Genomic DNA, 10,004 nt, shown 5'->3' with positions numbered 1-10,004 from the left:
AGACATGCTGGCCCACTACTCTGGTGATATCCACACATGCTGCAGCTGATGGCTCACCAGTTCCTCATTCCTTCAATTCATTCCCCTTATTTCGGTCCAGAAAAAAAAAAAATCCCTGCTGTATATCTTTTCCTCATTTTTCCCTGACATTCTTCCAGAGCCAAAAAAACCCCCAAAAAAACACAACAAAGAAACCCAAACAAAAAAACACTGTTAATATTGTGTGTATTCTTTTTTTTTGCTTATTTTCTTTCTATCTTTGGACCAGAACTAATTTGCTATGCTTGCATGTATGTCTGCTGTCAAGTGTGAACGTAGCTATGGGCACTGGGCAAAGTCTGTTACCACATTTTAGGATATCATATCCCTCATCTTGTCACTTTCTACCTCCAAATGTTGTTGTGTCCTTTATTTTCTCCTGAGACGCGCGTGTTTGGTTGAAAACCGTTCCCACCCTTTGGTGGGCGATACTTCCCCTTTAATGTGGAGCAGCGAGGACAGGAGTGTCAGGGAGAGAGGGGCAGCGCAAAGGGACGGGGCGAGGCGCGCAAAGAAGCTCTTAGTATGCGCTGCGATGCCCAACTGCAGCCCACGCATCTGTACTACGGTGAATTATGGTGAAATATGAGAGACGTGGGAAGAGCCGGCAGCTCAGAAACAGTTGGTCGTGATGAGATGACACAGCCGCTGGATAGATTAGTCAAATGAGGGAAGAGGGACAGATATGAAGGAATGGACTCACGACCTCAAGGCACCTTTTAAGAGGAGACAAACTGGATAAAAAATACATGCGTCTGCACACCAAGAGAATCAGGGTGAATTCCTGCATGCCATTATCTGAAATAATGCTATAGTCAGACAGATAATGCTATGCTGCTTTGTTTAGTGCATGGAAGTCTGTTGTGGCTGTCCGCGATCCACTCAGGAGAGGGCTGTAAATGGCTTGAGCATGTCTGGCACCTGCCACTCCAAACTAACTCACCCGCGCTTGCCAATCAACTACAACACTTGCCATTTAACGTTATATCCCAGTGCATGAACTTGGCTGCTCTGTCTGAAATTTATTGACAACAACAGTTGTCCACCTATTACAAACGCCATCAGAGGACTGCGTTATTCCATGGAATGGGTTGTGAACATAAGCCTCCATTTGTTACTAATGTGCATCATTGGTGTGTTCATATGGATATTCCCCATCAGAAAAAAGATGGTGGAATTACGCGGAGATAAATTAGGAAATAACGTTTGCGCCGAGATGCAGAAACCTTCGGGCGGAATACGGACCTGTTTGGGGATCAAACAGGTGATTTCGCCTTAGACGAAATCCGCCGAAGCGACGCATGGGTGCTTCCGAGTAGAAATACTGACAGCATCGCCGCCTCCCGCAACCTCCTTTCCTCCTTAAGTCTCCGCAGATTTCAGACTAGAGGATTACCTTTGCTGCTGTGTGACAGGCGGTGGCATATTGTTCTGAAGTGGTGGAGGGGGCTGGGAGGGAGGGGGGCGTCAAATGTTGCTGATGCCAGCTTTTTAAGATTTGTTTAACAAAAATCCCTGTTCCACCACCACCAGCAGCAGCAGCAGCAGCAGCAACAGCTTCAACCTGTAGCCATAGCTGCATCACAACATGTATCTGCTGGTGACTGAGGCAAGGGAGGTAACTCCTGCATCCTCACGCCTTGTCCCCTCTCTCACTCCCACTGCTGCGTTGCTGCAGAGCCGGAGCTTCTGGTGATATATGGCTGACAGAAAGGAGCTGCTTTGACCGTGGAGGGACTGACTTTGGACCGGACACACCTGCTTCGCCCAGTTTACACATTCCCACTATAGAAGACAGACTGTAAACGCGCCTCATAAGTGCCAGTGACAATAGGTAGGACTTTTTGGATGTTTATTCAGACCTTGCTGCTTTTACTACCAAAATGACACATCATGTGGCTGTGTGATGAACAATCTAGTAGTTCTCCAATATCTTCAAACATATAGCTTTTATGTAGTGGCCTATGAAGTTTGAAGGTTAAGGTGTGGGCTGCTCAAACAGCTCTGCAGTAACACAGTGGGCCATGTCAACCACTGGCAATGACAAATATTCCTAAATATAATCTACTGATAAACTATTAATTGGATAAGTGACTTGATGAAGTTTTTCTTGGCTTTGGGAGGGAATGTAGATCACATCACACCTACAGAGGGAGGAAATTTATCTCAGAGATTGTATGGAGCACTCAGCATATAATCAGATTTGTTGCTTGTAATTGCACCCTGTGAGAGCTGATACAGTATTACTGGCTAGCATATTGATCCTACAGTGTGCTCAGATGAGAGAGAACTAATACCCTAATACACATAGACACAATGGAGCCAATGCGCTGAAGTGGTTCTGCCCCTCCTGCCTGTTATTTTCAACTGCCCTGCTCGTGCCTGTTTTCAAGAAAAGACCATGAAAAAACACAGCGTTTCTGGGAATTACTGATGGTTTTTGGTCTGTGAAAAACGAATGCATCAGAAATACATGCCAATGAATACAAGTTGTTGAATCTGCATGCTCAAATTTAGGATTAATAAATCGGTTCAAAAGTATGAGTTTTCTTGCTCATTGCATAGTAAAAACAACATGAAACGGATGGTAATCACATTAATATTGTAATCTTTCTCTGCTTTCTGTCCTGTCCTGTAGCTCCTCACTGCCTGCACCTGAACCCACGAGTGTGGGGAGTCTTTATCCTCCCTTGGCCCTACGTGGCCCCACCCTCTCTGAAAGCTGCAGGTCCCATCTCCCTCCAGCATGACGGTTGCTACCAGCGACCCTGCAGACGAAGCAGCAGCACATCCGGGTCAGCCTCACGACCAGTATGACCCAGATCCGGATCATGAGTGCTGCGAGAGGGTGGTCATCAACATCTCAGGCTTGCGCTTTGAGACGCAGCTCAAGACTCTCTCCCAGTTTCCAGAGACACTACTGGGTGATCCCAAAAAAAGGATGAGGTATTTTGATCCCCTCCGGAACGAGTACTTCTTTGACCGGAATCGCCCGAGTTTTGATGCCATTCTGTATTACTACCAATCAGGAGGAAGGCTGCGCCGGCCTGTTAATGTAACCCTGGATATTTTTTCTGAGGAGATCCGGTTTTATGAATTAGGTGAGGAGGCTATGGAAATCTTCAGGGAGGATGAAGGCTTCATAAAGGAAGAGGAGCGGCCTCTGCCAGAGAATGAATTTCAGAGACAAGTTTGGCTGCTGTTTGAGTATCCGGAGAGCTCAGGTCCCGCTCGCATCATCGCCATCATCTCTGTCATGGTGATCCTTATCTCTATTGTCAGCTTCTGTCTAGAGACACTGCCAGTTTTCCGAAATGAAGACGAGGAGATGTATAAATATTCGTCCCAGTCTATGTACAACACCACCTCTACCTCTGACGGCTCGACATATTTTACGGATCCCTTCTTCATCGTGGAGACCCTCTGTATTATCTGGTTCTCTTTTGAGTTCCTGGTTAGGTTCTTTGCCTGTCCCAGTAAAGCTGGATTTTTTGGCAACATCATGAATATCATTGATATTGTGGCAATCATCCCCTACTTCATCACGCTGGGCACAGAGCTAGCAGAGAGGCCAGAGGACAGCCAGGCAGGCCAGCAGGCTATGTCTTTGGCTATTCTCCGTGTCATTCGTCTAGTCAGGGTGTTTCGTATATTCAAACTCTCACGTCATTCCAAGGGGCTCCAGATCTTGGGGCAGACTCTGAAGGCCAGCATGCGTGAGCTGGGCCTCCTCATCTTCTTCCTGTTTATCGGTGTGATCCTCTTCTCCAGTGCCGTCTACTTCGCAGAAGCAGACGAGCCACATTCCCAGTTCAGCAGCATCCCTGAGGCCTTTTGGTGGGCAGTGGTTTCCATGACCACCGTAGGCTACGGAGACATGGTCCCGACGACCATTGGAGGAAAGATTGTGGGGTCTCTGTGCGCGATCGCTGGTGTGCTGACTATTGCCCTGCCTGTTCCTGTCATCGTATCAAACTTCAACTACTTCTACCACAGAGAGACGGAGGGCGAGGAGCAGGCGCAGTATCTGAATATCCCAAGTGTGCCTAAAGCCAGCTCAGCTGATGACCTGAAGAAGAGTGGTCGGAGCGGCAGCGGATCCACTCTCAGTAAATCTGACTATGTGGAGATCCAGGAGGCTGTGAACCACAGCACTGAGGACTTCAGACCAGAGGGCATGAAAACAGGAAACTGCACCCTGGCCAACACTAACTATGTAAATATCACTAAGATGCGCACAGATGTATAATGCGAGCTACTGTAGATGGTTAACTTCAGCTGGGGTCTGCAGGGACTGTTACAGTGAATGAAGGCGTGACTCCCTGTATTGACCAACGTATGGCGCCCGGTATGGGAGTCCAGAGGCAGATGAGTGAGATCAACGTGGAGAAAAGGTCAGTCGACAGGACCACATATTCTCCCACATCCTACGGACCTATCATTGCATATCATAGAACTGCCCCCTGTCTTATTTAGGACGTTGTCAGTGTCTGCATGGAGTTAGTCTTACTTATGTGACAGTAGTCGTCCTGCTCGCAACAGTAGCCAAATAGTAGCCTAACCAGTAATAATCAATATTAACAGTGTAAAGGGACCACAAGTTTCTACCTTCTTGCTCAAGCTGCCGTCGGGAGAAGATGCACGATGACAACAACTTCAATCAGCGTAACCTTAATTTTTCAGTGTAACTTCACGTATGAACGATTGAAAACAGGGCACAATATCAGCATTCATGAGCTACTTTAACCTGCTGCTCTAACTGCCAAGGTCCTGAGAAACAAAATCACCAAGATCACAGCTGTTCTGTCAGGTGGGGGGTGGGGGGGGGGGGTCTTTTCTTGCTTTTTCTGTGAGAGAGAAAGCTGGAGTGCACTAGCTTTACTCCCTCGGCCCTCACTAGATATTGTCTAGTGCAAGCTAGTGGCCTATGTAGAGACCTACAGATAATGACAATGCTGTTCTGTAATTCTGGACCACAATAGCAAAGCACCTCCTTTGTCCTGCCATATTTCCTTCTCTGGTGAAGCTCAAGTGGATTTATCATATGTAAACAGTCTCCAAGACTCTGCCTTTTTTCCAGCCAAAGCAGGCTAACAGGTGGACAGAAGAAATGTCTCTCCAAACAAAGTGAATGTCTTATTTATTGTTGTGTGTTCATTTGACTTGTTGTAATGTATGATTTTTTATTTTTTTTTTTAGTAATGATGATGAATGTGTGCTTCTTACATATATTTTTTATGGTTAATGTGGAAAGAAAGACTGTGAACATTTTCTCTGTAGTGTTCTGAGTGAGTGCCTATTCCTCCATCCTCTTAACTATACCTTCAAGTGTCTCTTTAGCTGTCATCTGCTCCACTGTAACAGTGAGTACTGTTTCGTTTGACCCCACTGCCCAGCATAAATGTTGCTGTTTTTGACTTCATAGCATTCCATGTTTGTAGAAATACATCAAATGAGATTAAGTGAGAGATTTAGTAACAAAACCTGGGTGAGATTTTCGTTTGTTGTTTTTGTCAGGTGCTAATTTCAGCACAGTTTAACATTTACTGCAGCAAAGCGAACTAGTTTGATGTACAATCCATTAAGGCTTTTGTTAACCCTAAAAGTTTTAAATGACCAAACACCCCAAATTAAAGAAAGACCTCGATGATCGACTAAAATAAATCTCTGAGATCTTTAAAGTCCATCTGTTTTCATACCAGCAATGCCAACTACTCTAAGCTTGCATATGATATCCAGAAGTTCATTAGCAATACTAAAATTGATTGATCTTACCTAATCAAATTGATAAATCATTTTTATCCTCTCATGCTCTCCAGACCATATATTTCTCCCTTTCAATACATCAAAATTAGTAAACTTTGCCTGCCTCTGGAACAAGTTAGAAACAACGAAAATGTTTCTTTCAGTGATTTTACTGTTAGATTTTACAGTGGTTATGTGTTGCTATTTCAATTATCAGGTAACCAAAGAAGAATGTGCTGCCACCTGGAACATTATCATATTTCTTGAATTAGATTTATTTTGTCTCAGAACTTCTTTTTTTTTTACCCATGTAGATTCAAGAGTCATTCCATTGGTGCATTTTGCCCACATAATGCAGGACCTAGAGTATGTGTCCTTTATTAGATGTTATTCTGCTACTGTAGAGCTGCATGTTCTCTGAAGTGTTCACTGTAGCATGCATTAGTATGGATAATACTCAAAAGGCAAATTTACTTCAATATATTCCTATATTTCTAGAGATGCTGGCGCTATGTGCAATATATGAAAGACAAGTGTCTTGGTTTAAGAAGTGTGAGCGATGCTTTGCATATGCATCATTTTTGCCATTTGCTATTTAAAATATTGTTAAATCCAAGTGAAGTGAAAGAGAGCGAGAGCGACAGGAAGAGAGAGAGAGAGAGAGCTGTGTTTCCATGAGAAGATTCGTTAACTTTCTCTGTGTGGAGGATCGAGAAAATGACAGCAGGTTAAACATGAGAGGAAAGAGGGGAGGTTTGATTGGTTTAAAAAAATACAGCAAGGTGACATGAGAGTCCACAACGGGGGACTTCTAAACCTACAGAACACTCCACAGTTCAGACATTAACTAATGCGCCGCTCCCCTCAGCTTTATTGTCTTTATAGACTGTCGCAAGTCACAACCCAGTAACTGTATCTCAAAGTGAAAGCACAACAACAGCTACTATCTGCCTCTAGCCCGGTGGATGCAGACAGATCCAAAACAGTTGGTTAGTCCGACTTTTTACTCAGCCAAGTGTATCATAATGCTCCGAGGGACTGTCGGAGTGCCCCCTATCTCTGACATATAGATCCATCATGCTCAGTGTGTTGTGTTGTCTGTGCATGTGTGTGTGTGTGTGTGTGTGTTTGTGTGTGAGTGAGAGATAGAGAGAGAGAGAGAGCGAGAGAAAGAGAGTGAGAGAGAGACAAAGCGACTGTGAGAGAAATAGAGAGCTTTTTAGATACAAGCTGAGCGTGTAGCTTTTAGAGACAATATGGTAGCAGTTATCTAAAACACTGCTCTTCTTGACTCCAGGCCAGAGCGACTGTGGTGCTCTGTATATTCTATTCCATCTTAGCACACTGTTTACAGACTGTGTATATACTGAACACATGCATGTGGGTATATAATACACATAAAACTGAAAGGAATGTCTTGCAGTAGAGATGAGATCTAGGAGCATGTGATTGATAGATTGAGATAAGCTGCAGTATCAGCAAGAGCTGATACTGGGAATTGAGGAGAGGAGAGATTGGGAAGGAAAATATTATAATGAACGTAAGATCAACACTGCCCACACCCTGTGCTTTTTACTCTGATATATACTTGTATTTCTCTACACTGTACTGGAACACCTATGTGACTTTATGTGACCTATAAGCTTCGTCTGGACTGCCGTCTCTTCCACTCTTGTTACCAAGTGCGCAATTGAAGTGACACTCGTCAAGACGGAGACACTCTCGTGGAAACCAACAAGACGGCACATCCGGATCTGAACCAAGGAAAACACATCTTTGCTCTTCTTCTTCTTCTTCTTCTTACTTCACAACACAAACAAAAGGACACTTGACACACACACACACACACATGCCGGACATTTGAATACATACAGCCAGTGCACACACGTGTTTGTGGTGACGTCTGCTGTCAGGTCGGACGCACAGCTGTGGTTTTATTCAACTTCGAGGACATAAACTGAATGGACTTAAACCCACTGCTGGTGGTGAACACACATAGCCATGTAAACAATGTATCTAACAGTTACAGCTGCTTTCAATGATGTCTTAAAAATGCCTAAAGCTTCAGCTTTAAAATGAGCTTCTGCCATGTACAGATTCCTGTGTAGCAGGGAATCAAAGTGTATGCTTGCTGAACTAATCCAAGAAACTAAAGTTGTATAGTAAGTGAATTATCTCCTATGTTTAGTATGCTCTAGGGACAAAGGATGGAAGTATATTAACAACAATCAAAAAGGAAATATGATTTCAGTGATAACTTCAATTCATTTGTGTCATCAGACATTGTGCAATTGATCTTTTTGTTTGTTTTGTTTTCACAATGTTTTTGTATTTGAATGGGTTGAGGTTTAACTGAAATACAGATGCAGGCCGTGGTCAAATAGATTCTTTCTGCACTGTCCTAATACATATTTACCCCCAGCCAACAACTCCCACTTTCTTCTACTTCCTCTGCCTTCTTCAACTATTCGCCGGTCAGAAATGTGTTTGATTGAGATTCAGATAATCCTCAGCTCCTTCACTCTATTATCTTCTTGTGGTGGATTCTGCTCAGCTCTCTGTATAAAACCTGATTTGTTTATTTCTTTTTCTACCATTGTAAGGAAAAGACTGATCCAAGATGCAAACTGTCCACTGATACACACAAAGGAAATATGGATCTGGACGCTTGCCATGCCCTTCACAAGGGCATACGATGAATATAAACTGATTAAAAGAAAATATCTAGAAAGAGATACTTTCATCATTCAAAATAACTGTAAATCAAAACTATTATGAATACTAATAATGGTCTCATGATTATATCAATAATAACATCTTTACAATAACCTCAAGCCTCTGTTTTGCTTCTGTCTTTCTCATTTCATGTCAACATGTTTCACAGACAACGTTTTGTGCAGACAAATAGACCTGAAATTCTAATCGTGGATTTCAATCAGTTTGTCTCATAATGATGCTTATATTATCAAGCAAGCCCAAATAATGTCACAATATATTTTTAACTACAAGGTGTTTCACCCCTTAACAACATACAGTCCGTCATACATCCAGGATAAACAGAAATTTTTTTTTCTTTTTTCAAAAAGTCTAAGTCAGTTATTGTTTACATGAAATCCAAACAACTTCCTGTATGTCCTGTGTTAAAAGACAAGAAAGCCACTCAAGCGTACAGCGTGTAACAGATTCCATTCTTCTTCAGCGCTCTTAAAGCAAAGATATTAATGCCCCGAGAAAGAAAATCTAGATGTAAAGTATAAATTCTTGTGTCCATTAAGGCATGTTTGAATTGACTATCGACCCTCACCTCCTCAATTGTTTTGTCCTGCTTCTCCCCTTAAGTCAATCTTAAGCGCTCTGTGGTTTACTGAGAAAGCAAAGTGGTCTATTTATAAAACCAGCGAGGGGGAAAGTGTGGCAAAGAGAATGAGGAAGACAGAGGAGAGCAAAACGCTCTTGACTCCTGGTTCAACTTAGAGTGGCACAAGTACAAACATTCTCTGCATCAGTGCCATTTAGTCGAGTCTAACACTGCCACTGGTAGCTGGAAATGTTTGTCTCTCCTCTCATTGTCTCTCTTTTCTGCTCTTATTACGGCGGCTTGACTTTGTTCTCTCGTTCCCCTCTCTATTATTTGCCCCTCTCACATTTCATTTCCCACACTGGCCTCTCCAGCGGCTCTCAGCACCAAAGTAATGTAGAGTGGGTGAGCTGATTCTTCTCCCAGACATATATTAGCAGGAGTGTAATGCTCCCTCTGGCCATCTCAGTTGACCGGGTTCCGGTATTCCAGCTAAGAACAGAAACTAGGCAGCCTTCCAGATAACTGATGGGTATTGATCCACTGATTGTTGTTTGATTTGCTATGTATTAAACATGAGCTTAGATCAAGCAAAGCCAGACGGACAATATTCCAACTATATCAAACATCTGTGGTTCCTCCTATCTTATAATGTGTGTGAGGTCCTCGTCCTGACTGACGCTTTTATTTTGTAGGCAACATTTATTAAATGATTTAAAGTGGCCGCAAGAAATATAATGAAATTCATATATTAGCAATAAGTTTCCCCCTCCAGTTTCTCTCCTAAGGCCTGTCATTTTGATGGACTCAAGTGCACTTGTGTTCGAATGTCGTGTGAGGCCAATAGACCAAGTGAATAGCTCACATGCTGTGAACATTTGCCCATTGCAATATGGGCTGATTTATAACCTAATACGCAGCC

At 43.2% G+C, this 10,004-nt stretch overlaps 1 protein-coding gene across 3 annotated transcripts; it reads left to right on the top strand.

The window, feature by feature from the left end:
* Positions 1 to 519: 519 nt before the first annotated feature.
* On the top strand, positions 520 to 8,618 carry kcna2b (potassium voltage-gated channel, shaker-related subfamily, member 2b). 3 transcript variants are annotated; one of them, XM_056384249.1, is made up of 3 exons: positions 520 to 815; positions 1,718 to 1,873; positions 2,678 to 8,618. In XM_056384249.1, exon 3 carries the CDS (start codon positions 2,786 to 2,788, stop codon positions 4,286 to 4,288), a length of 1,503 nt encoding a protein of 500 aa, XP_056240224.1. In that variant the 5' UTR covers positions 520 to 815; positions 1,718 to 1,873; positions 2,678 to 2,785; the 3' UTR covers positions 4,289 to 8,618. The 3 variants fall into 3 exon arrangements, with proteins under 3 accessions (XP_056240224.1, XP_056240225.1, XP_056240223.1); XM_056384250.1 differs by lacking the exon at positions 1,718 to 1,873; XM_056384248.1 differs by having other exon boundaries at positions 520 to 1,873.
* The last annotated feature ends 1,386 nt before the right edge of the window (positions 8,619 to 10,004 follow it).

The sequence above is a fragment of the Seriola aureovittata genome, chromosome 9 (genome assembly GCF_021018895.1).
Source record: "Seriola aureovittata isolate HTS-2021-v1 ecotype China chromosome 9, ASM2101889v1, whole genome shotgun sequence".
Classification (NCBI taxonomy): Eukaryota; Metazoa; Chordata; class Actinopteri; order Carangiformes; family Carangidae; genus Seriola; species Seriola aureovittata.
This window is presented reverse-complemented; position numbering and strand designations above follow the sequence as displayed.

Excerpts from the sequence above, each read along its gene's own strand:
- kcna2b (XM_056384250.1), top strand. The coding sequence starts at position 2,786 with ATGACGGTTGCTACCAGCGACCCTGCAGACGAAGCAGCAGCACATCCG.